The 27,074-nt window shown below is 40.2% G+C and overlaps 1 protein-coding gene across 1 annotated transcript in view; it reads left to right on the top strand.

Annotated features, from left to right (window-relative positions):
• Positions 1 to 27,074, top strand: part of DNER (delta/notch like EGF repeat containing) — a 355,032-nt gene that overhangs the window by 179,524 nt on the left and 148,434 nt on the right. Inside the window, exon 6 of the mRNA XM_030803026.1 lies at positions 18,703 to 18,856. Coding sequence (XP_030658886.1) covers positions 18,703 to 18,856 — 154 coding nt within the window. The remainder of the gene's footprint in view (positions 1 to 18,702; positions 18,857 to 27,074) is intronic.

Genomic DNA, 27,074 nt, shown 5'->3' with positions numbered 1-27,074 from the left:
TCTTTTGGGTGAATACCTAAGGAGTAGAATTGCTGGTTCACATGCTAATTCTATGTTTTACTTTTTGAGGAGTTACCAAAGTGTTTTTTACAGTGGCTGAAACATTTTGCATTCCCACCAGCAATGTACAAGTGTTCTAATGTCTCCAAATACAAACACTTGTTATTTTCCATTTTTTTTTATTCTTGCCATCCCTCTGAGTGTGAATTGGTATCTTGTGCTTTTGACTTGCATTTTTCTGATGATCAATGATGCTATGTTAATCAAAGTTTTACAAAAAAATATTATAGGTGCTTTATGTCTTTGGAAAAAAATGAGTTTCCCCAACCAAACTGAATTCCAACCATATGCTGTTTGTCCATGAAGCAGATCTGGGTTACAGGGCAAGAAACAATGGTGCACATCACTTTGTTGAATTGCGTGAGAGCAGGACTCCTGGAAATACTGGGTTGCTTTGCTTTGGATGGAGGTAGCTGATTGAGTTTGCCTGGGCTGCCTTGAATACTGGGTTGGACTAGGGCAGAGCTGTCATATCTGCTTATTCTCAGGTTATGCTTTGTCTGAGAGTCTTTTAGAAGCTTGGTTTGTTTCTAGGGAATGTAAAACAAGGCAAATTCAGAGAAGACGGTACCCTAATATTGCCTTGACCCAAAAAGAAGCCACCACCACTGTGGGAAAAGGGCAGGTCACACCTCACCCCCAGCATCTGTCAGGCTGTCTTGAACGCTCATATGGGTTTCTTCCTTTAGATTGCCTTTTCCTTGTACTCCAAGAATAATCCCAAGAAACTTGGCCTAAACCCACATATCTGTTACTGATCGGTAACAGGGGAATCATTCTGTACTCAATTTGCTTTCACATAATGGGCATTTGAAGGCTAAGATCAGCATTTAATTGTGCCACAGGCATTAGTTCTTTCCAAGTTCATAGCAGAGGAGAGTTTCTAGTTTAATGATATTTCTGCGGTTAAATAGGATATTTCCAAGTCAATAAGGGATAGAGAAGCTGACTCCAGAAGGGAATGAGAAAGCTCCCCCTGGAATTTGGCAGCTGCTCAGTAATGGACAAACCCAGCAAGGTTGCTATAGGCCCTCTCGGGCCATTGCCATAAATACAGTTATCTCTCTTCTGTGTGACTGTAGTTCGTTTCCATGCAATTTCTGGGCAGAAAATTTGAGCTGTGGCTCAGTCCTCAGGCAGTAGTGGTTATGTGATATGTGCAATGGGATATCGTATAGGGCTCAAATGGAGAGAGAAGGGCACAGGAGACTCTAGCATAGCAGTCTTCCTGGGAATCTGAAGAGGCCCTGGCAAATGTGGAATGTCCCAGAGTTGCCCAGAGTTCAAAGGTCATTAATTATGTAGGACATCAGAGCTGTCATTTATGCATTTCGTTTTTGCACAGTGACAATATTTTGGCAGGAATCTGGGGGAACATTGAAGTATATGAACAGAGTAAGTACCTGTAGCTGCTTATAGAATACCATTTATATATTTCATAAATAATTATGCATGTGTGTTTAGGTCTATATCTACAGAAAAACTTAATTTTTTTTTTTGCTTTTTCTCTCTTCATTCTATCTCCCCATTACAGTTTAATAAGTGCTTTTTAAACTTCTTTAGTGTGTTTTTCATTTTTCTTTTCTATTAATCTTCTTCATTTTTTTTGAAGACTTGAGGTCTTACTCTGTCACCCATGCTGGCATGCAGTGATGTGATTACTGCAGCCTTGACTTCTCAGACTCAACCGATCCTCCTGCCTCAGTCTCCTGAGCAGCTGGGACCACACGGGTACACCAACGTATGCCCAGATAATTTTTTATTTTTCGTAGAGACAGGGTATCCCTATGTTTCCCAGGCTGGTCTCGAACTTCTGGGCTCAAGGAATTCTTCTGCCTTGGCCTCTCAGAGTGTTGGGATTACAGGCATGAGCCATTGCACCTGGCCTCTTCTTCACGTCTTTACATGCTTTCTGGTTAGCGTTTTACCTTTACCTTTTTTTTTCTTGTAATTCTCTGGTCTTAGTTTGGTTTCCTATAGATGTAAGTGCTGGTAAGCAAAGTACTGCAGGTGTGAGTAATGGACAGTTGAACAAAATCATACACGTTAGCCAAATTAAATGCTAATTCCAGAGTATTAATGTTGAGTTGAAAGTAAAATATTAAAGGGATGAGTTATATATGTCATGAAAGCACCAGCTGAAGTGATGATGAAACAATTTTCCGAGGAAGTGTGGTAGGGGTCTTGGATGGAAAAAGAGCCTTTGGTAAGATGGGTGGCTGAATGGCAAGGGTCGTGGTTAGCTTGGAATTGGAGGAGATCAAGGGTGGGGCTTAACCACAGACAGTGGAAACTTGCAGTATCCGGTCACTTATGATCAAGCTTGAATTATTTTCATTGATTTTTCAGCCGAAGCTTGCTCCTCTATTGTTAGGATTTCTTCATATATGGTAGATTTGGGGATCAAAAAAAAAAAGATATTATGTTGTGGTATCTAGAATCAAAAGCAGCAGGTAGACTTGCCTTTTGCCTGAAGGGCTTTCTCAGGTTGCTAAAATAAATGAAACTGTGAGAAGTATGGGCTTCCATATTTAGATTAGCATAATATTATACATCCATTTTCTACCAGGAGAACAATCCATTTTGCAATTTAATCACATATACTCCCTGACATTAGCTTGATTGAAATCCACAGACTGCTAATGAGACGTCAGTCCCACTGCTGTGCCCTGGTAGGAAGCATCTGCCACCTGCCACAGCCCTGGGACACGGACATTTTCTTTACCAGAATTATCCAATGGGAACAGAGGCTCTAGGGAATTAAGTGACACAATCTCAGTAAGGGTTGGAATTTAGAAAATTTTTAGCACTGCAAAGACACTCACATTTTTCAGTTTTGTTTAGAGCAGTAAGAAGCACGGGAAGGCCTTATTTGTGTTTCCTAGTTAGAGAGAAAATTCAAGGGGACAGCAAATATTTATGTGTTCCTGTCCTCAGTCCAGGTGATGTCAGCATGGGCTTCCATATTTGTACAAAATCATCTGATAGAGTAGGAGGCTTCATGGCCCTGTGGAAGCCAGCAGACTTGCGGGTAGAGATCAGGGTTCAATGTCTGACTCCAGCATTTACTGAAATTGCCCTTCTTATTTCCCAAGAGCCTTGGTATCCCTATCAGATCCTAGGGATGATAGAAATATCTATGTCACAGGGCTGTGGTGGGTGGAAGTTCTTAGGCTGCACAAATCTGTGTAAATGCTGGAAAAATTTCTAATGGAAATTGAAATAAGATCACATAGATGGAAGCACTTTGTAGAGCATTTTCCCAGTAAAAGGTGGCACATGTGATGCGCAAACCATGAAAGAAGCCATCAGTTGCCTCCATCAACAGTCACCTTTTCATAGTCCTTGTTGCACTTGGCATCCTGACCCTGTTATCCTAGGAAGTTTCTGCCACCACTCATCCTCTTTTGAGTGAGCAAGGACTCTTCTGGCCAACACAACGGATTGTAATTAGCTTTAGTGGAAATCACTGGGGCTAGACTCACGTCTAGTTTCCCTCTTGGAGTTCTAATCTTGCAGGATAATTGTTGGAAGAAAGTTGATACTTAAATTTCTGAGTTCGAGTCATTAGCACATGCTCCATTCACTGGCATGTAATTTTTTTAAAGACCTGTGTTGTGACAAGTGTTGGTGCAGCTGGTCACAGAAATGTGCCCTTTGCCTCACTTTTTAGCCATTGCTTTGAAGCTCTACTCAGCTAAATGTATTTCAGCTTTGCGATTAAAATACAAAATTGTTGACATATGTCAATTTTAACCAGAAATACTTGTGAATATATAATCATTCCCCATCCCAAAAAGAAAGCTGATACATACGTCTTCTAAAAAATAGAGAAACCATAGTTACCAGCCAGGAGTAATAGTAGAAGAAAATAACTTAAAAAAAAGTTATTATGAAGTTCTTGCTTCTGAACAAAACGTTCTTTTAAAAAATAGAAGTAACTAAAACATTGATGCAATCCAGTTGTCCATGCTGTTGGACAGAAGGCACTGAGGTAAGATTCAAAGCTATCTAGGGTGGTTTCTTAACCCCAAATTTCCTTGAGACACCAGCCTGGCAGGCTGCCTGGATTTCTGTTCTTTGAACTTAATTCCTGTATAATAAAGGCATGGCTTTCTATTTAAATGCAAATGTCGCTCAAATAGTAACACATTAAGGTGTTATCTATTACTAAAACTGGAACAACTCAGCTTAGTTGGGGGTTGGTTTCAGTGAAAGTGAGAATAGTAGATCGTTCTAGAAGGCAGATGCAACTTGTAGGTATGGGTTGTGAGAACAGGGATCTGGGTTTGGGGAGGTAAGAATCGTCAGATATGCGCACATATCTGAATCTCATGTTTGGGTTTCATTTCAGAAACAGGGGAAGCTGGTGGTATTTGAATTATTTTTCTGAGGCAGAGGTTATGCCAAATAAACCAGGCTAAGTTTAGAGGAGCTTTGCGGGCTCTGGGAGAATCCCTCACCTGATGACGTGAATGACCTTGAGCCTCATTCCACAGCAAAAGCCCAGTTATGCAGCTTTCAGAGAGGACAGGCGCTTAGGCCAACTCGTAGGATCTTTTTCTTTTTAAAATGAGCCTCTGTAACTAATAGTTAGAAAAAAGAATTTGAGCTTGGCTTCCACACTGAGGACCGCAGTAGATGGCAGCCATACTGCAAGGCGATTGGTCTTTGCTGCAGGCTGTGCACGTGAATGAGGACGTGACTTAATGTTTTTTCCAGCACCTACATGGATCTGCGTTGGCTCAAAGACTTCCACACCCTACAGCCCTGTGACAGGCATTTTCACCATCCCCATCATCAGATGGGGACACAGAGGCTCTAGGGCAGAGGTCCCCCACTCTGGGCCACAGACTGGTACCTGCCCATGGCGTTAGGAATCAGGCCGCATAGCAGAGAGTGGCGAGCGAGCATTACCGCCTGAGCTCCGCCCCCTGTCAGATCAGCGGAGGCATTAGATTCTCATAGGAGCGCAAACCCTGTTGTGAACTGAGCATGCGAAGAATCCAGATTGCGCACTCCTTATGAGGATCTAGCTAGTGCCCGATGGGCTGAGCTGGAACAGTTCATCCCAAAACCACCCCCCTACCCCTGTCCAGGGAAAAATTGTCTTCCGCAAAACTGATCCCTGGTGCCAAAAAGGTTGGGGACTGCTGCTCTAGGGTATTAAGCGTGGGTTTCATTTCCTCTGTATAAAGAGCTTGAATTCAATTTCCTAGTCTAGGGATCATAAATGAGTTAGGAAAGAAACTACAAGCATCTTAATGGTTAAAATATGATACATTAACCGAGGCACTTTTGAGAGGAAGATGCGAGCAGTGTTAATGTTCTTAAATTCAAAGTCGTTTGCAGATTCCCTTTCTTGCTCAGAATTGGAGGATTAAATTATCACACAAAAGAAATAGCTTCGTGTGAATATTATAGAGTAATAAAAATTCAAAAGCAAGAAAGGTTCATTTTGTTTGTGAATTTTTCTAATTCTTTTGCCACTCTTGAGTTAGATATGTTAAGTTTTTCCAGAGATTATTAAAATGATTCTTTTTCTAATTAATCTGGAGAAACACATTTATTAGATCTAACCTGCCTTTTGTTCAATATTAAAATAATGAAATCAACAAGCATTTAATAAGATAAGATTTAATTAAGATGAATGATAAGACCTTCCCACCTTTGCTGATGTTATATAAATTTGTGTGTGTCTAGATTCAAATAAAATAAGAAATAATCCCAGCATTTTGGGAGGCTGAGGCAGGTGGATTATCTGAGGTCAGGAGTTTGAGACCAGCCTGGCCAACATGGTGAAACCCCCATCACTACTAAAAATACAAAAAATTAGCCGGGCGTGGTGGCACGTGCCTGTAGTCCCAGTTACTCGAGAGGCTGAGGCAGGAGAATTGCTTGAACCTGGCAGGTGGAGGTTGCAGTGAGCCGAGTTCATGCCATTGCACTCCAGCCTGGGCAACAAGAGCAAAACTTTGTCTCAAAAAGAAATAATAATAAATAAACTAAGAAATGCATTGATTAGATCAGAGACTATAGAAATAAAATGCAGTGTTTTTCTTTAAATACTGAAGAAAGTTTTTTTTTTAGTTAACTTCCATGATATCAAGGATTACATAAACTCTTGGAATTTAGGCTATATCAATATTTAGATTTAAGTATATATTATTATTTCTATAGGAAAACAATGGGCTGTAAAGCTGGCATTCACTTCCCATTAGGAAGACTAAAGTGATTCCTTATGTCAGCTTTGTGCAATGTTCTACTTTTAAAAATTTATTTACGGTCTCTCTCTTTGCATTAGACTTGAGGCTATCCACAAAAATATATAAACCATAAAATAACCTATTAAGAGGAAAGTCGATGTGAAGACTGAGGCAAAGAATTTTAGGTTGACTAGGAAAGTGAAGCTGGGTTCAAGTTATAGATGCACAGAAGAAGGCCCACATCCTGGCTAAAGATGGGCATTGAGACACACACATATTTTTTAGCTGCAGCCTGTGATGTTATGAAACACACATGTGAAAGAACCCCATGGGAATGAGGAGAGACAGGGAAACAAGGATGGAGGAAGGGAGATGAGAGAAGAACCACACATCAGAGTGATGTGCTGAGATGGCAGCCTTGTCATTAAAGGAGGTGTCCCAAAGGGGAGTTCGTCATATCCATCTCCCTATCTCAGGATCTTGAGTTTCGGATGGTGACAAACGTCTTGAGAACTCAATGGTTCAGCCCCAGAAGGACAAAAGCTGCCATTCAGGATTGACCTAGGACTGGCCCAGAGCAATCAGAGTGTTTGAAACCGTCAGGGCACTGGGGACTCTCTATAAGGGATCAAGGGCTTCGCCCTTTTACCTGGACCAGGTGCAGGTGCAACTCCTGCCTGGTGTCCACAGCTGTTTGAGCGTTTGATTCTTCCCTATCTCCAAGATTTGCGAAGGGCTGGGTAATCTTAATGGGAAAAAAGAGACTTGGGTGGGGGGTGGGGTTTGGGGATCTTATCCCAACCCAGTTTCTAATCTCTGCATAGAGACTGGTTCATGAATCTAGCCTGTGATTTGATTTGATTTCATTGCCTCACTCATGCAGGAACTGGGAAGGAGGACCAGTCAACTGTCCTGTGTCATGAGTACAGTAATTGTATTCATGTCTGCACTGACTCCTTTGTTACTGGATAGGTGTTTTTGAATATCAATTGTGTCATTTTAGAGCTTTCAACAGTTAAATTTTAAAAACATAACATAAATAATAGCATCTTTGGGTTACAGCACATCTCTTTTTATTTTCTCCTATTACAGAAGTGAGGCCTAACAGGAAATAATGCAATAGATAATATAAATTACTTGCCCATGGTCAAAAAGGGAGAAGACCCAGGAACAGGATCTCAGCAAGCAGGGTTGTGTTTTCCCTGGCTATGCTACTTTGTCATCTCTGCTTCATGTTCTTCTAATGTAAAGAGCAGGTCCTGCCATCAGACTAGCTGGATTCAGATGTCAGCTTTTCAATTTACGAGCTGGCAGACCTTGGTCAATTTACTCACCCTCTCTGTGCCTCAGTTACCTCAAATATAAAATTAGAATAACAATAAAAGCCACCTCAAAGGTAGCTATGAGGATAACTGCATTTTGCAAAGCCTTTAGTACAATGCCTGGCATTTACTGAGGGCCTAATAAATATTCACAGTGAAGATGATCATGATGATGAGAATGACACAGACTTTTTCTCTAACTACATTGTCAGTTCTTGGAGCTCATGAACTATGTTTTATGCATCTGCACATGCAATGCTAACCTCTTCACACAGCAATTGTTCAAGGAATATTCTGCACCCTCTAGGATAAGAGGGTGAATACAGTAAGCATCAGATATCTGTGAAGGACTAAAAGCAGCATTTGAGGAAGGCTGCTCTGAAAATAGTTGGAGGAAGAAGCAGAAAGGGGAAAGGGAAGTAGTGTGGTTTGAATTCTGTCCTCCTGCCCCCCAAATTTGTATGTTGAAGTCATAACCTCCAGTACTAAGAGTGTGACCGTATTTAGGTAGGCTCTTTAAAGAGGTAAAGTGAAATGAGGTCACTTTAAAGAGGTAAAGTGAAATATGGGTGGGTCTTCATCCAATAAGAGAGGACATTAGGACATAGACAAACAGAATAAAGACTGTGTGAAGACACAGGGAGGAGATGGCCATGGGCAAACCAAGGAGAGAGGCCTCAGGAGAAACCAGCTCTGTCGACACTGTCGTCTCAGGCTGTGTATCCTCCAGAGCGATGAGAAAGAAAGTTGTGTTGTTTAAGCCACCTACTCTGTGGTACTTTGTTACGGCAGCCCTAGTAAATGAATACAGAAAGAGTAGGAAAGAAACCCACTATGGGGTTGTTAGCATTCTGGAGTGACATGAGATCTCTGGGACCAGGACAGCAGCAGAGAGGATTTGTGCCCTACGTGGGACTGGAACCCAGGGCTACCAGACCTAAGAGTGGACGAGGCCTTAGGGTGTCACCCCCTTCCCATTCCCACTCAGTGCATCATGCTCCCCTCATCACCTTTCTCAGGATGTTATCTGAGTCCTTTCCCTCCTACCTTCCATCTCTGAATGTCTTAAATTGTAAGAAGGTCTTTGCAATGAGACCCAATCTGAGCCCCTCTGCCTCTGACTAGCTGTGTGACCTTGAGCAAGCCACTTAAATTCTCTGATTTGTTTCCTCATTGGTAACATGGAAAAATCACACTTATTTTGGAAGGTTGTTGGGAGGATTAAATGAAAGAAGCCTCCCATGATATCTGGCACATGGCAGGGCTTTCTTCAGGAGATGGTAGCTTTGTCCTCTGTTCCGTCCCCATCGGCTTTCCATCTTTAGGAAGAGTCACCACTGCTTCACTGATTTATCATTTTTGCTCCCATCTGAGGTAACTTGAAGATGCTTGGCGGGTTTTCTATTCTTTAACCAGCCCTTATCATTAGTAATTTATACATAAAACTTTTCATTTCTTTAAGTATTTTTTTTCCATTTTCTTGTGATATAACACAGGAAATAACTAGAGGGCTAAATGGAATTTTAAAATAAGAAAGTAGAATGGTATGTTGTCTACTTGTGGGAACAAGCTCTCTTTTCAGGAAATTCAATCAAAGATGAATTTTCAGTGATATTCATTTCTTTTAAAGTCAAACTTTACTTTTGTTAATGGATTAGAACGTTACAGCAAATAAATACACAGATGTGAGTGAATTGAAGATCAAGGCTGATTACATGTAAATTGTATGCTAATTATAACCACTCCAAGAGTGCTGAGAACACATGAGTTGCCAGTATATGGCTGGAAGCTGCTTTTGAACATCTCCATTCTGCCAACCCACGTATCTAGTTTTAGGAAGAAAGACTTCTACAACATTTCCTAAAAGACATTTACTTTCTTCTCCCCTGGGTAGTAAAGTAAACTTCAATGTCCTTGGAAGGAAAGAGCAGGACTCTCATTATTGTTACTATTATTTAAAATTTAACATTTAAGCCGAAGGAATGAATTCCATGAATTCATGAATGTCAAGTCTTGAATTTAATGCTGAGATAATCTGCATGTTTCTACGCTGGTCTTTTATTTTATAATAAGCTACTACATTTGCAACTAATAACCCAAATAAAAGAATGATAGTATATGTAAGAATGATGGGGAAATAAAATTGTGAGCTATAAGTGATATGAACATGTTAAATTACATGTGTAATGAATAATAGAACAATAAGATCTAGCCAAAAGACAAGAATTTAAAACATGTAATTCATAGTTTTTCTTTGAGCACTGTGTTCCCCCAAAGAGCAACGATTTGTCTCTATGGCTAGGTTCCAGGTGTTCTTGTGTGGTCTGGGTTCAGGAAAAGGCATTTAGAGTCATTTTTACATTATACATGGAATTCTCAGGTAGTCTCTTAAATTTTTTACATCCACATAGTCCTTTTTGCTTCTTGAAATACTAAATCTGCGTTTAGTAGGAGGCTAAACTCTACATGGCTAAAAGGGGATGCTGAACTGGTTTTCTGACCCTTTAGTCATAGCTCCCCTGTGCTTAATCAAATGAAAATGTGTGCAATGGTTACTATTTTGTATCTAGGTTTTAGTATCTGTCACCTATGTAATTTCAGACCTAAATGACTGTCCTGTCTGGTTCCCACAGCCTAGGAGCTGGGTTAATAGATCCTTGGCTAAGGGTTATCAGGACAAGGTCTCTGTGACCTCTGTCTGCAAAGATTCAGGCTCAGTGCATTTGGGGCGATGGTCAGTTCTTGCTAGACCCTGACCAATGCTGTGTTGTTACATGAGTCAACCAGGACACACTGTCTTCCTTTCACTGATGGCTTCTTAGGGCAACATAAGCTGTTGGTAAAAGTAGCTGCAGAAAGCCCGTACTCCTAGAATCTTCACAGGCAGTCTCCTGGAGCTCCTCCATTAACTAGGAGCAAAATGATTCCAGAGCTTTCCAATGTTAGGAAACCAACTGAACTTGATGCTGCCAGTATGTGGGGAACTGGTTTCAGACTTTTTATTCTATGAAGACATGAGGTCTTCAGACTCTTTATTCATAGGCTCTGTAAGCAGGAATTCCTCTTCTTTCGCCAAGGCTGGGGCTGGGCGTGCCCTAGTCATGACCCCAGTACACTGGGGAAGCCGAGAGGCAGCCAGACCCTCCCTTGGCATAGGAATGGCTGAGCCTTTTCTTCAAGTTGACGGGATTGTTTGGAGGGAAATATGCTCTATTATGTGATTTATGTTGTCCACAAGGAGAAAACATGCTAGTCCCTTAGGGCAAGCAGAGCTTTTCCTGGCACTTGGATATGAAATAAATCTCTGGAGTGGGACTTCATATGTGGGGACTCAGTCACATGCTCAGTGTTCTCCACAGCAGTCCTGCAGCAGCTGCAATGGCAGACTCCACGGGGAAGAGCCAGATGTGGGATGCTCAAAAGGAATTCCAATGTTTCCAAGTTTTATCTTTCCTTTCTTGGTACTTAGCCAGATTCTTAAAATAAAAAAGAAAACAATTTTGTTTTATTATGGAAAATTTCAAACATATATAAAAATAGAGTAACTGGCAGACCACCATGCCTGTGTCACCTAGTTTCAACCATTATCAACTCATTAGCCAGAGTTTTGACCTAGCAGATGTTTAGACATTTAACTATGAATAACCCAGATGTTGTTTGGAATTAGGCTGGCTCACGATGGAAATCAAAATTGGCCTGGAGGGTCCTTTAGCAAGGAGTGGCTTGAATCATCTCCATTTGTTAGGGGCCTGTTAGTCGCCTCTTGGCTTGGGACTGTCCTCCTAATCCTGGTTCCAGTTATCCCAGTTAGTATAAACATGTGCTCAAAGAATGACTCTGATGCTCTTACAACAAAACCCAGGATATCAGAGATAGACAAGGAAGAAGGAGGAGAAGATCCTGTGCCTGTGCAGAACTCTCCCGCAAGATTACTGCTAAGCAGCCTATTATGATGTCAGTTTATTTCAGTGAACACCAAAGCATCTATTATGTCTGAGTAACTAGAGTCTCAGACTTCAAGGACTTCCAATTCTGGTGAAGAATTGCCTGAAGTTCCTAAGTCTGTTCATGAGCAATTAGGCGCTTTATGTATACCTCTTATAAGAGGTACTTTCAGCCACCAGACAGGATAGTTTTTACTCTATCCTGACACTTTATTTGAATAAATTCAGTAGCAGTCTCAGATTACAGGAACTTAGAATCAGTGAACCAAAGGGACAGTCAGTAATGCAGAGCTGATGAAGGCAGCCTGACAGCAAGGGAGGAGGTAGAAAAACCACAGAAATCTTGAGTGAGAACTAACATGCCACCATTGCCGGGGTTGTTTGAGAGTTATCAACTCATTAGCCAGAGTTTTGACCTAGCAGATGCCCTTAAGGGTGAAGGGCCTCCCCACACGCATCTTCTGAACCCGAGGCCATCACAATAATGAGAGTACAGTATGCAGCTGTGAATGACAAAGGATTTGGAATTAGACAATATGAGTTCAAGCCTTAACCTTCTGCTTGCCAGCTGGGACACCTGACATAATTTACCTGACCTGTTTTTTGAGTCTGTTCTCAATTCTTAAGATGGATCAGGTAATAACCACCTGACAGACGTGGTGAAGGTTAATGCAATAATTTCACTGAAGCAAGCTTTATAAACAATGAAATTCAATGTCTAGTCAGTTGGGCATTTTATGTTCATACTGATGTCACTGGGATATCGAAAAAAGACAAGTATATTTTTGTATATATTCTTTAAGGGAGAAAGTAAAATAGAATTATAAGTTCTGATCCATAAAGCAAGAAATATAGCTGCTGTGAGAAGACTTATCTCACTGGAATCATTTGTTCACCAACACGTAGGCTTTACTGAGAGAGGTAAAATGACAGAGAATAAGATTGAAAAGGTGGGTTGGGGCCAGACTGTCAAGGGCCTTGAGTGCTGTGTTAGGGGTTTAGATTTATTCATGATATTTGGCTCTATATTACATAAAGTATTGAAATAGAAAAATGTCAAAAAAGTCAGAATCGGGGAATATATAAATTACAAGGCATTATCCAAGTTAGAAAGGAGAAATAGTCAGGTAGTCATAGAGCCCTATGTAGTCGTTAAAGCTAAACTCCAACTAGACCCTGAGCTTACAGCAGCCCAAATCAAAAAGAAAAAAAAAAAAAGAGTAATCGCATGATTTGCATCACTCTTGAGAATGAAACCTGAGTTCTAAAGACTAGCAAAACTGTGGCACTTAAATGAGTGAATTTTCTTGGGTAAGAGTACATAAATGGTGCACGAAGTGATATATGGTATATAATGTTCTCAACAATATCCTCATAGTGGATGTCATACTAGGTTTAACAGGGACGTTTCTTATAGGGCTCTTCAATATTTAATTGAGAGTGTAAGGTGAAATAGCAACTCAGTGAAAGCAGTTCTGCCAAAGGAACAAGAGAATACAGTCCAAGATTCAGTTTTCTGATGGTTGGACTCGATTTAGGTGTAAAAAACTTGACTATGTGGAGGAAGGGTTGAATTCTGCCTATGTGCAATTCTTCAAAGACATTGGTCTTCCCAACTAGAGTTTGATTGAGATAAAAGCCTACTTACACCCCACTGTCACTCTCTGTCTCCTCGTATCAATTTCCACTTCTTTATAGCACTTACGCAATGTGACAGGAAACTATATATTTATTGTCCCTCTAAGATGTTATCTGACATAGAACATGTCCTTTTCTTCCACTAGAATGGGGACTGTGTCCTTTCGACCTTCACCGCATCTCTAGTATTCACAATATTGCTGGACACATGGCAGTGTTCAAAAAATGTGTGTTGAATGAATGGAATTAATGAATACATGTTGGACAATATCCAGTTTAGGTTAAATGACCTGGTAAGAGCCAGTGATTTTATAATGCTGAGTAAACATACCTCTCATACTTGGAAGATCACCTAAGATGGTAGGACTGACATCATCATGTGAAAATGGAAGACCCAAACATAATTTCACCGAACAAATAACCATCCAGCTTCTGCTTTGAGATGGCTGTGGGATTACTTATGTTCAGGGTCTGGGTGTTATCTGAATAAAACAAACTATTGTAATGAAACAAGGTAATTTAATGTAAAGCAACATTACTATGTGCAATGCATTTTCGGGTCTTTTTTGGCACAAGAACTATCTTTTCCAAAATTTTATACCAAGCCAGACTTCTTACAGTAGCCTATAAAGCCTCCATCAGGGTTTCTCAAGCTCAGCACCATTGACATTTGGGACTGGATAGTTTCTTGCTGTGGGGCTTGCCGTGTTCAGTGTAAGGTGTTTAGCAGCACACTTGAACTCTATCCACCAGAGGCTAGTAGCAAGCCCTCAGCTGTGACAACCAGAAAGTATGTCCAGACATTGCCAAATGTCTTCTGGGAGGCAATATGGTCCCTAGATGAAAACCACCATCCCACTTGATTTGACTGCACACCCAGTGACCTCTCATGTTACAATGTTCTCTCTGTTATTTGCTGTACTCTAGCCACACTGGTTTCTGGATCTTTCCTGAACATGTGAGGCATGGTCCACCTTGAAGTCTTTGCACTGGCTGTTCCCCTTACCTGGAATACCTTTCCTCGGATGTCTCCATGGCCACTCTGCACCTCCAGCAAGTCCTGGCCCTGTTGTCACTTTCTCTGTACATCCTGTTTTAAATTGTATTCTTCATAACAGCCCTTCCATTTCTATTCCCTGTCTCCGTTTTTCCCCGTGCCATTTATAACCTAATTTACTATACCACTTTCTCATTCATTTTATTCATTGTCAGTCAACCGTACTAGAATATAAACTTGTTCACTTCTGTGACCCTCAGCTCCTAGAACAGTGCCTGGCACAGAGTATGTGCTTAATACACATTTGTTGAAAGGACAAATAAGTGATTGCATGTGTGATTTTTTTTAACCTAGAAGTTTCCTTTTATTAATTTGTTTTTTCTTTTTTTTTGAGAGGGAGTCTCACTCTGTCGCCAGGCTGGAGTGCAGTGGCGCGATCTCGGCTCACTGCAACCTCCGCCTCTTGGGTTCAAATGATTCTTCTGCCTCAGCCTCCTGAGTAGCTGGGACTACAGGCACGTGCCACCATGCCCAGCTAATTTTTTTTTGTATTTTTAGTAGAGACGGGGTTTCATCATGTTGGCCTCAATCTCTTGACCTTGTGATCTGCCCACCTCGGCCTTCCAAAATGCTGGGATTACAGGGGTGAGCCACTGTGCTCAGCTTTTTTTTCTTTTCTTTTCTTTCCTTTCCTTTTCTTTTCTTTTCTCTTTTTTTTAGAGACAGTGTCCCATTCTGTTACCCAGGCTGGAATGCAGTGGCGTGATCATAGCTCACTGCAACCTCAAATTACTGGGGTCATGCAATTGTCTTCCCTCAGCTTCCCAAATAGCTGGCACTACATCTTCCCACAGCTGACTGACTGAGAAAGTTTCATTAATGTATAAATGGCATATTTGACTTCAAGCTGTTGAGGAAAATTGAGATTCTTCATTGGGTTTTTAAATTAATCTCTGAGGGTCACTGTTCATTTTACTTGAAAAGTACATTTCCATGTACTTACACAATACCTTTATAAGCAAGTATCTTTCTGTAATTTAGCTAAGCTGCTAATTTTAAGTAAGTTTATTTTGTCTCTTATGCTGGTGGAGTTAATTGGAGTTAGATTAGTGATTAGTGATATCACAGGCAATGAGTTAAACTTCAGTGGTCAAACACGGTGTTTCACAAAAGATGTGCGAACGTAGTTTCCTATAATAAACATTCATCTCTTACAAGTCAACAGTCTTAAAACTATCAAAACAAACTTTTTAGTATTATAGGAAAGCTCTTTGTTCTTAGAAAATAGACAGGGAGAAATCTAGCTTTATAGATGAAATGATAGAGAATATACAAATATTTAACTAAAATTTTATGGTCATGAATATATTAAACATTTGTTAACGTTCCTCATCTCTCAATGAAAATTTAAGAATCAATTTTGTGTTTTACTTTATCAAAAGCAATTGTTTCAACAGTTTCTTCAGGTTTCTTTCAAGGTTCCTGCTTGCAATAAAGCAAAGCAAAATGGATGGCTTCTGTTTTATCTCTAAATTCAATCAAAGCTAACTTGAAGAGGCTGGGTGCGGTGGCTCACGCCTGTAATCCCAGCACTTTGGGAGGCCGAGGTGGGAGGATCACCCTGAGGTCAGGAGTTCGAGACCAGCCTGCTAACATGGTGAAACCCTGTCTCTACTAAAAATATAAAAAATTAGCCAGCCATGGTGGCAGAAGCCTGTAATCCCAGCTACTCAGGAGGCTGAGGCATGAGAATTGCTTGCACCCAGGAGGTAGAGGTTGCAGTGAGCTGAGATCGTGCCACTGCACTCCAGCCTGGGTGACAGAGTGAGACTGTCAAAAAAAAAAAAAAAAGCTAACTTGAAGATATTTGATTTGGGGCTCTTAATAATTTATTTCTATAAGCAGCATATTTTCCATGGAATGCACTAGATGAATTACATGCTAAATGTATCCCTCAAATAACCAAGCAAATTTATCTGCAATATGGAATGTCTGGATACAAACCAAGTGAATTTTAGAAGACAGCTGCCAAGACCAATGACATATAGTCATTTATCATGATTTGGAGGCCTGCTTTGGGATTGTATGCACTGGGCGTGCACAGCATTTACATTTCAAAGGTGGCCACAAATCTTCCCATGCACAGAGAGCTCCAAACAGGACTCATGCACATATCAACTGTGTACTCTGTTATGCATTTAAACAAGGACAAGATTGTCCTTAGAAGACAGTTCTAAAAAAAGGAGTTTCTTGTTTTAGAAAAACACCTTTTTGACAGCTTCTCTTAGCTTCCAGCTACAAATACAAAAGGAAAAGACTCAAAACATGATGAAAAAACAGATAGATCCTCATTTTATTGCTAGAATGAAGAGGGAATTTCCATTTACCACAAAGAAGTGAGAGGTGATAGAAATAGAAGGCAGAAAATGTGGCTCCAGCTTAAGAAGAAAGGATTTTTTTTAAAATTATAATTGTTTTAGCTTCTAAGATATCATTGAAGAATGTATTATTAAACTAAAGGAGACTTGATTATGCAGATTACAAGGACCTGTTGTATTCCCTTAGCAAAAAACCATATTCTGTTAACAGAAGAAAGACACCTATATACAATTTGGCAGTTTGGTTGAGCTAAATGTCATATCCTATTGTCTGGCCTCTTGGTTGGTTTCTGAGGGGTCTGCACACTTCTTGTTCAGTCAGTTGTGAGAGACATCCTCCTATGCAGTGTAAAACATGATCTCATGTGCAAGGGACAGCTTTTTCTTAGAAAAGAAATCTGTTGGGGAAAGAGGGTGGAGGGAGAGTGAAATGGAAGGCACTAGAAGTATAATTACTAACAGAAGCCAGCCATATTAAAACCATTTTGCATAATGACTTAAGTGGATGTTCCCTCCAGGAGCATAAGGTTGAATCAGTACTAGGAAATCTAGATATTGAATTCATGTTATACTGGGTCACAGATGAAAACAATAGGTAATTCCTATAGGAGCTAAAATGGCATTTGATAAAACTTCACAGTCATTCCAACAATCTACTTAGTGGTAAATTCTACAAACATCCCTTTGAGGTCAAATTTATTCCGGAAGAGCTGCCAATGTAACCTTGAGAACTGGAGAAGAAAAGATGACATTATTACTATTTGCAATTGTTATGGACTTATTATTATTATCTGGTTTTGTGTCATGTAGAAAGCCTGGAAATCAACTAAAAATTCTGACCTGTACTAAAAGCTCAGTGTGATAACTGGAAACAAAACCCTAGTATTTTATTCCTGAGTAATAATTACTAGCAAGTATCATCAGTATTACCAAGAATAGGAGGAAGAAGATATTTCATTATCAATAGCTACAAAAACATAAATATTCAGGAATAAATTTATCAAGAAATGTGCAGGAATTATGAAACTTGATTGAGAGACAAACGTACGAAAGAGAAGAATGGATAACCCTTTTCTCTTCGAGGGGAAGGCAGGCAGTGGGTTGTGCTTATGGGGGTACTCGGTGGAGATCCTGAGTTGACAGTGCTTGGAGAAGAGGAGAGAGTCTGTTTCTAAGATTAGCAGCAGGAGGCTGAGGCCAGGGAGAGGAAGGGAGGGTGAGGTGATAATGGCTGGGGAATGATAGAGATTGAATACCTGCCCCACGTGCCAGACTTGGGGATGAGCTGGGCAAGGGGCTTTTGTCTGTTTTGTTTAGATTTTCTTAAGTAGTAAGATCTGCTAATGTCATTCTCCTTTGCCTCTCCTCCTCTCTTCCTCATAAAAATCTTCTGTAATGATCTATATTGCTTTGCGTAGGCTTTGGGGACAGATTTGTGGTTTATTTCGGACATGTCACTACCCCCAGGCTGGCATTAAGAAGGCGACAGAAACCCAGTTTTGTTTGTATTTTGCAACTATCTCAGAAATGAAGTGAAATTCCATTCTCTGTGTCTGAGTTATGGTCTTTTACTAAGATAATGTTAATATCATAAGTGATACAAAATGGTTACTTGAATTATACTCCTTTTATTTTCCCTTGCACTCAGGTAATCTGCATGGCTATACGTTGAGGCCAGTTGAAGGAGTGATTCAGTGCATTTTCTCAGTGCTCTGAAAGGATGGTCTGGGTTGGACATTTGATGACATTTTTGTTGCAAGTGCTATCTCTGTTGAAGGTTTTAGTTGGTTGGAGTGACATCTAGTTTAATGGCTGTAGCACAATCTATCTGCTCTAGCAAAATTGCCATTTCCATGTCTGGTCAGCAAAACTTCAATTTTAGCTTAAAACAAGTTCATTTCATTTCTATTTTAGGAAGATTGAAAATGACGGGGATAAATATGAACAAAGAATAGAAAAATGTGTTTGAGATTAGACTGTAAAGAAACATACTATTTTTCTTAAAGCGATGATTTCAACTAGATTATGACATCAGTGATTTGATTAAATTGCTGATTATAAAAAGGAAGTGGTCCTTTCAAACTTTGAGTCTCACAGCCAAAGCACACTGTTGAGAGGCACCAGGTAACAGACATTGTGTTTTTTTGTGTGTTTTAGGCAACTTTTTCCTGTACCTGTGAGGAGCAGTACGTGGGTACTTTCTGTGAAGAATACGATGCTTGCCAGAGGAAACCTTGCCAAAACAATGCGAGCTGTATTGATGCAAATGAAAAGCAAGATGGGAGCAATTTCACTTGTGTTTGCCTTCCCGGTACGATATATACTCGTGGTTCAGTTATTAGGTGTATGTCTGTACAGCATGCACCTCTTTTGTTAATTTCCATAGTTTTTTGGGGAACAGGTGGTACTTGGTTACATGAGTAAGTTCTTTTTGGTAATTTGTGAGGTTTTGGTGCACTCATCACCCAGGCAGTATACACTGAACCCAATTTGTGATCTTTATTCCTCATCCCCTTCTCACCCTTTCCCCTGAGTCCCCAAAGTTCATTGTATCATTCATATACCTTTGCATCCTCATAGCTTAGCTCCCATTTATGAGTAAGAACATGTGATGCTTGGTTTTCCATTCCTGAGTTACTTCAGTTAGAGTGATAGTATCCAGTCCCATCCAGGTTGCTGTGAATGCCATTAATTATTATTATTATTATTGTTATTATTATTATTTTTGAGACAGAGTCTCACTGTTTCCCAGTCTGGAGTGAAATGGTGTGATCTCAGCTCACTGCAACCTCTGCCTCCTGGGTTCCAGCGATTCTCCTGCCTCAGCCTCCCAAGTAGCTGGGATTACATGCATGTGCCACCACACCCAGCTAATTTTTGTGTTTTTAGTAGAGATGGGGTTTCATCATGTTGGCTAGGCTGGTCTTGAACTTCTGACCTCAGGTGATCCACCTGCCTCCACCTCCCAAAATGCTTGGAATACAGGCATGAGACACTTTGCCCAGCCTAATTCATTCCTTTTTATGGCTGAGTAGTATTCCATTGTATATGTATACCACAGTTTCTTTATCCACTCATTGATTGATGGGCATTTGAGCTGGTTCCACATTTTCAGCATACACTTCCTAGTTAAGGATGGTTAAACAGTGCCGTGCCCAGCTGTTGAACAAGGCAGCTTCAAGATCTTGTTTGATTCTATCAGTCTATGCTTTATATAATCAGGGAATGGAAGAAGAAAGTTCACATGGGGCTACACAATATGTCTCTTGGCTTTCTGACATTAGAATGCTTCTGTTTCAGCATTACCCCATTTTTGTTCAGGGAAAATAATATTCTCAGCCCAATAGAGGCTTGGATATTTTAAAAACAATTCCACAAGTATGTACTGAGTGTGGGCTGGCAATGTGCAGGGTGATTATGTTAAGTAACTGAAGAAAAACCCAGGATAAACCACAAAAGCCACCTAATCTTCCTGTTTATATTAATTTCCTTTTGTTCATGTATGTTCGTTAGCTCAAGTTCCTGCTACCTTGTTCTCCACAATGGGAAGTTTTTAACATTTCTTGGTTAGTGTGGTGTGTTCTTGGATGTTACATGAGACTTGGAAATCCTCAGAGCACATTGGGGGCCTCTAGGGAGAGTGCAGTGGACAGTGTTGCTGTAGACTTCATGCTCTGACAATCATCTTAATTGACTTACTGCTCAGCCAACTTGATTACAAACCCTTCAGGAGCAGGAATGGCATTTTACCAGGGAATGTTTTGACACAGCTATTTTGATGCATCTGAAAAGCAAACACCAAGTTGTTCTTGTTTTGTTATAAAATAATGTGCAAAACTGACATCCTCTTTCCTCTTTCCATCCCATTCTCTTGCCAGCTTCTGCCACTGGGTGGGGATTCAGGATAAGGTAGGAGTTGGGGGTGAAAAAAGGGATGGAATGAAGTGGGCATTGAGGTTATTAAGTACTCATTGTAAGAAACAAGAGAGTCAACAAAGTAGAAATTTATAAAAAGTGAAATTCATTCACTTATCTATTCCCACCTAAACTTTATCAAATCATAGGGATAGGTTAATATTTAGTATATTCTTTCAGTGTGTGTGTGTGTGTGTGTGTGTGTGTGTGTATGTGTGTGTGTCTGTGTGTAGGTCAGAGTGTGTATATTTCTCTTGCAGTCCAGATGATTAAGTATTTTTCTACATGGTTTTAAAAAGTGGTATGATACATATTGTTCTATAACTTGCCTTTTTTCAGTATGATTTGGCAGTGGGTCACAGACATCATACCAAGTCAGTTTGTATGGAGTGACCTCATTCATTTGAACAGTTACATGGTGTCCCCAGATTTTTATCTCCAAGACAGACTCCCCTCCAGACCTACTTACTTGACAGCCTACATGGCATCTCCATTTAGGTGTCTCAGGACACCCTAAGCTCAGTCATCTCCAAACTGAACTCATCATGTTCCCAGCCTGACACAGCTCATCTTCCAGCGTTCCATCCATTTCTAGAAGCCAGACAAGTCATCCTAGATGCCTCCCTCTCCCTCTCTCTTCATATTTTTTCCACTTCCAATGCTCTCCATTTTACCACCTGAAAATTCTCAAATCCTCCACCCTCTGTAGCCCCACTGCCAACACCTTCAGGCTAGTGGCCTTTGCCCCTTGCCTGTGCTGCTCAGATGGCCTCCTGCTGTTCCTCCAACAATTCTTGACCCTGATGCACACTAGAGCCAGGGTTCTCATGTCAAAGTGAGCATCGGCCTTTGTCTCATCCATACCCAGACCCTCCATTCTCCACATGGCTGCAGGGGATCTCTTCCCAGTGAGATTCTGATGCAGTTGCTTTTTTGCTTAAACTTCTTCTTCGCATTGCTCTTTGAACAGAGTTTCAAATCCTTGGCCTCATTCTGCACCAGGATATGTCTTTTGCCTGCTTTTCCAGCCCTATCTCACCCCCGTGTCTCCCTTGCCCTGGGTTCAGCCACCTTGACCTTTTACCTCTGTAATAGCTTGACCTCTCATCTGCCACAGGATCCACCCTCTCATCCTTGTGCTTGGACAGTACTTCCTTCCTGTCTCCTTTTTGCTTTGGTAACTACTCCCAGATCTCTCTTGTTTCAGGCCCCTATTAAATGTCCCTTTTCTCAGGAAGTCTTGGCTGAAGGCTTCAAGATAAGTCTCTCTCCATTTTTCTCTTCTATAACCCTGTGTTCCTTACTTCACAGTATTGTCTGTTTTCAGCATACATTTGTGTGTGTGACTCTTTGATTACCACCTGTCTTCCCTTTTTTATTTTATATTTTATTTTGAGACAGAGTCTTGCTCTTGTCGCCCGGGCTGGAATGCAGTGGCATGATCTCGGCTCACTGCAACCTCTGTCTTCCAGGTTCAAGCGATTCTCCTGCTTCAGCCCTCCTAAGTAGCAGGGATTACGGGCACCCGCTACCATGCCCGGGTAATTTTTGTACTTTTAGTAGAGATGGGGTTTCACCATGATGGCCAGGCTGGTCTCAAACTCCTGACCTCAGGTGATCCACCCACCTCAGCCTCCTAAAGTCCTGGAATTACAGGTGTGAGCCACTGTGCCTGGCCTGTCTTCCCTTTTTTAAAGGATGGTTAAGCCACATGAGGGCAGGGCCTGGATCAGTTTTGTTCATGATTGTATTCCAGTGTCTGACAAATTGTGGACACTCAAATCAATGTGTTGATGAGATGAATTAATGAAAGAGTATAAATGTAGACGGATGTTTTAAGCTATTCCTCTATTGATGAATCTTTTAGATGGTTGCAATTTCTCTTTTGGAAGTAATGTTAAATAAAGATTCTTTTACAAATAGTCTCAATCAGAGCTGGCTGGTGGAGGTTTTCGATATATTTGGACTGACATGATTTCAGTTTGATATTTTATCTGTGTTTGTTCTCAAAGGGGATTCATTTTTTTTTTAAAGGATTTTATGTGCACAGAATTGAATTGATGATAATACTTGGTGGCACTCTCTCATCTTGTTCATCCATAGCCTATTTTTACATATTTACTAAGCACCAGTGAAACCACCACCACAAACAGAAGTTGTTTCTGACAACTAACCTTATAGGCTCCTCCTTTATTCATCTCTTCACCTCTCCTTTCCCTCCAGAAGAACAACCACCCTGAATCTTGAATTGATCAGTTCTTTGTTTGCTTTTTCTTTTCTTTTTTTTTTTTGAGACGGAGTCTCACTCTGTTGCCCAGGCTGGAGTGCAGTGGTGCGATCTCGGCTCACTGCAAGCTCCGCCTCCCAGGTTAATGCCATTCTCCTGCCTCAGCCTCCCAAGTAGCTGGGACTACAGGTGCCTGCCACCATGCCTGGCTAATTTTTTGTATTTTTAGTAGAGATGGGGTTTCACTGTGTTAGCCAGGATGGTCTTGATCTCCTGACCTCGTGATCTGCCTGCCTCAGCCTCCCAAAGTGCTGGGATTACAGGCATGAGCCACCGCGCCCAACCTGTTTTCCTTTTTAATCATTTTAATATTTACATGTTTTTATAGAAACATTTATTTTTAATTCTTTAAAAATTTATGAAAATGGTATCATGCATGATTCATGTTATGGCATCATGCATGCAATTCTCTGGTACTTACTTTTTCACTTAATACTATCATTACTGAGACATCCATAGCGTTGGAGTTCTTGACTGCCATATAAAATTCCATTCTATGAACAGGGACAGATACGCATTCTTGTATGTCTTTTGTTGTGTATGTGCTAGAGGTTTTTAAGGTATATACCTAGAAGTAAAATTGTGTAACATAAAATATGTAATTGACCAATTATAGGAGGTCATATCAAACTGTTTTTTCCAAGTGTTGCACTAATGTCTACTCACATGTGCAGTATACAAGTGAGTTTGTAGACTCACATCTTCTTCAGAATTTGGTAGTGTCAGAATTTTTAATGCTTGCCCACTGGATAGGTATAAAAAGGTGTCTCATTATGGCCTCTGTAGTCTGCTGAACACTAATAATGCTGAACTCCTCTTCATATGTTTATTTGCCATTATCTGTGTGTGTGTGCACGCTCTTCTTGTTGGTTCATTAGAATTCTTTATTTTTGATACTAATAATTTGTTATACAAATTGTAAATATGTTCTTCAGGTTTATAAGTTGTCTTTTGACTTCAAGGGCTCTTTTGAGGAATAAACATTATAGTTCTCTAACTTTGCTTTTCTGGTTAATACGTTTATGTCCGATTTAACAAAATGTTTCCCTGCATGAAGATCTAAAGGATATTAACCTTGTTTTCCACTAAACGTTTTAAAATTTTGTTTTATACCAAAGTCATTAATCAATATGAATTTGATTTACATATATATAGTATGAAATAGAGATCCAATTTCCTATTTTATATTTTATTTTTAATCTTCAGAATACACCATTTCTATAAATGCATAGTATATGATACTTTATAATGTGTCCCTATTTCTTAAAAGCTACAGATAGAATTTGGAATAACTAAATAGCTGTGTATTTTAAATTTTGCCTATTATCTTCTCAGCATTTCTGCACTGTCATGGTTAAACCATTGATTTGAAATTTCCGAAACATAATTAATTATTTTTGCTTGTTAATAGGAAAAAGAATTTTACTGTTACCATCTAAGGTGATTTAATGTCTCCAATGCTAATAGCACATTATAGCACATGTAGGCATATAGGAATCTCCTTGGGCCTTCTACTAACAACAGTAACAATAATAGAAGTATAGTCATGTACATGTACATGTACAACAGTAACAATAATAGAAGTATAGTCATGATGGACCACATACTGACGGTCAATGATGGACTGCATAAACAACGGTGTGCCATAAGATTACAATGCTGTATTTTGATGGTAACTTTTCTATGTTTAGATATATTTAGATATATTTAGATATGTTTAGATATATTTAGACATGCATAAGCAATGATGTGCCATAATTTAGACGTATTTAGACATGCATAAACAATGATGTGCCATAAGATTACAATACTGTGTTTTAATGGTAACTTTTCTATGTTTAGACACATAAATGGTAACTTTTCTATGTTTAGACACACAAATACTTATCATTGTATTACAATTGCCTACAGTATTTTGTACAATAACATGCTGTAAAGATTTGTAGCCTAGGAGCAATAGGCTATCCTGTATAGCCTAGGTGTGTAGTAGGCTATATCATCTAGGTTTGTGTAAGTACATTTCATGACATTAGCATAATGACGAAATCACCTAACGACACATTTCTTAGAACATATCCCCATCAGTAAGCAATGCATAATTGTAATACTTTGACTTTCAGTTGACATCGAGACCATAGCATAGGGACATGGATGAAGCTGGAAACGATCATTCTCAGCAAACTATCGCAAGGACAAAAAACCAAACACCGCATGTTCTCTCTCATAGGTGGGAACTGAACAATGAGAACACTTGGACACAGGAAGGGAAAACATCACATACCAGGGCCTGTCATGGGGTTGGGGGAGGGGGGAGGGATAGCATTAGGAGATATACTTAATGTACATGACGAGTTAATGGGTGCAGCACACCAACATGGCACATGTATACACATGTAACAAACCTGCACGTTGTGCACATGTACCCTAAAACTTAAAGTATAATTAAAAAAAAGAAAAAAGACCATAGCATTTTTGCATTAGAAGTATATGAACTTTGATAATTGTACTTAGATTCCTGGTGTGGTTTGGCTCTGTGTCCCCACCCAAATCTCACCTTGAATTGTAATAATCCCCAAGTGTCAAGGGTGGGACGAGGTGGAGATAATTAACTCATGGGGGCAGTTTCCCCCATGTTGTTCTTGTCATTACAAGATTTGACGGTTTTATAATGGTTTTGCTCGGTTCTCGTTCTTCTCTTTCCTGCCACCATGTAAAAAAGGACGTGTTTGCTTACTCTTCCACCATGATTGTAAGTTTCTTGAGGCCTCCCCAGCCCTGTGGAACTGTGAGTCAATTAAACCTTTTTCCTTTATAAATTACCCAGTTTTGGGTATTTCTCCATAGCAGCATGAGAACAGACGAATACAACCCCAAAACAGTTTGGCGGTTGCTGGTAAATTCATCAGAATTGTGCTGGAACCCAGGAGATGGCAAATTGATCTTGATTCACAAGACAGTCATCTTTTATGTTTTCTATTAAAACAACAAAACTATTTTATAGCCCCACACTTGTAAATAATAGCAAATTATGGTTTAAGTAAGCTGCTTTCTGACAATAGTTCTACCATTTTCTGAATATTGCAGATTGAAAACTCCCATTTTCATGAAATAATATGAAATTAGATATAGGTGCCTTTGTGCATTGGTCGCAGTTTAAACAAGTTTCAAAAATAATATTTTTTTTACATTGACATTTACATCATATTGTTTTATTTTCTGAGGTTCTTGAAACATGTATAATTTGCTTAGAGTTAGTTTTCCATGTGTGAGAAAAATCCCTCCATGTGAAAGGTCTTTCTTGTTTAATATAATTTTAAGGCAGCCATAGAACCATAGCAGCAATTTAAAATAATTCATTTCTGCCCTCCTTGAATCTGTAGCTCTCCTGTCATCTGTCTCACCTTCCACTTTGCCCAAAGGTCACTCCTGCCTCTGTCAGGGTCTCTCCGACTCCCAGCTACTTTTCTTCATTGCATTTTCACAGAGATGGGTCCAGGGGACACCCCTGGCTCTACTCTTTTTTATGCTTTAGCACAAATCCTGATCAGGGGTAGAAGAGATTTAGGAAATGTTACCTTGGCATCATAACTCCCTCTTTGCTCATCTATCTGATAACTTGTTCTTGAGTTTCCTTAAGAATGTTTCTTCTTTGCCAGTTCCAATTCCCTACAGGAACCCCCATTCCCATAGGTTTCTCTCTCTCTCTTTTAGCTTAGCTTCTAGTGCTGCTTTTTTATTGTAGCCAACACACACACACACACACACACACACACACACACACACACACACACAGACACACACACTGCAGCAACGCATAATCCTCAAGCCTCAGTGGCTTCCAAGCCAAGGTTAATTTTTGCTTGTGTCATAATCTGATGAGGGCACTTAACCTCTAGGCGGTGACTCAGGGATCCAGGTCCCTTCATGTTATGAGATATCATCCTCAAAAGGTGGCCTTCACAGTGCTGCTGAAGGCAAAGGGACAGCTGGAGGGTCCTATGCAATGTTCTTAGGGTAGTGTCTAGTAGCATCTGCTATCCCTTCCACCACATGCCATTTGCCAGAAGTCAGTCCCTTATTCCCTAAAGTACTGACTAGGAAGAGGAAACAACATGGGGAACACGTCTTGTCCATGCCATGCCAGGTGCAAGCACCAGTAACTGTTGGGGCTGGGATTTGAACCCAGGTCCTTCTGCAGGATTATTGATCATCTTACTATAATGTTTTTCCGTGTTTGCAACTATGTGGTGTGCTGAGTAATTTCCTGTCACGAATGCATGATTTAAGACAATGTAATCCCTTCAGCATTTCCATGTCAAAAGATATC

Source organism: Nomascus leucogenys, chromosome 22a (assembly GCF_006542625.1).
Source record: "Nomascus leucogenys isolate Asia chromosome 22a, Asia_NLE_v1, whole genome shotgun sequence".
Lineage (NCBI taxonomy): Eukaryota > Metazoa > Chordata > Mammalia > Primates > Hylobatidae > Nomascus > Nomascus leucogenys.
This window is presented reverse-complemented; position numbering and strand designations above follow the sequence as displayed.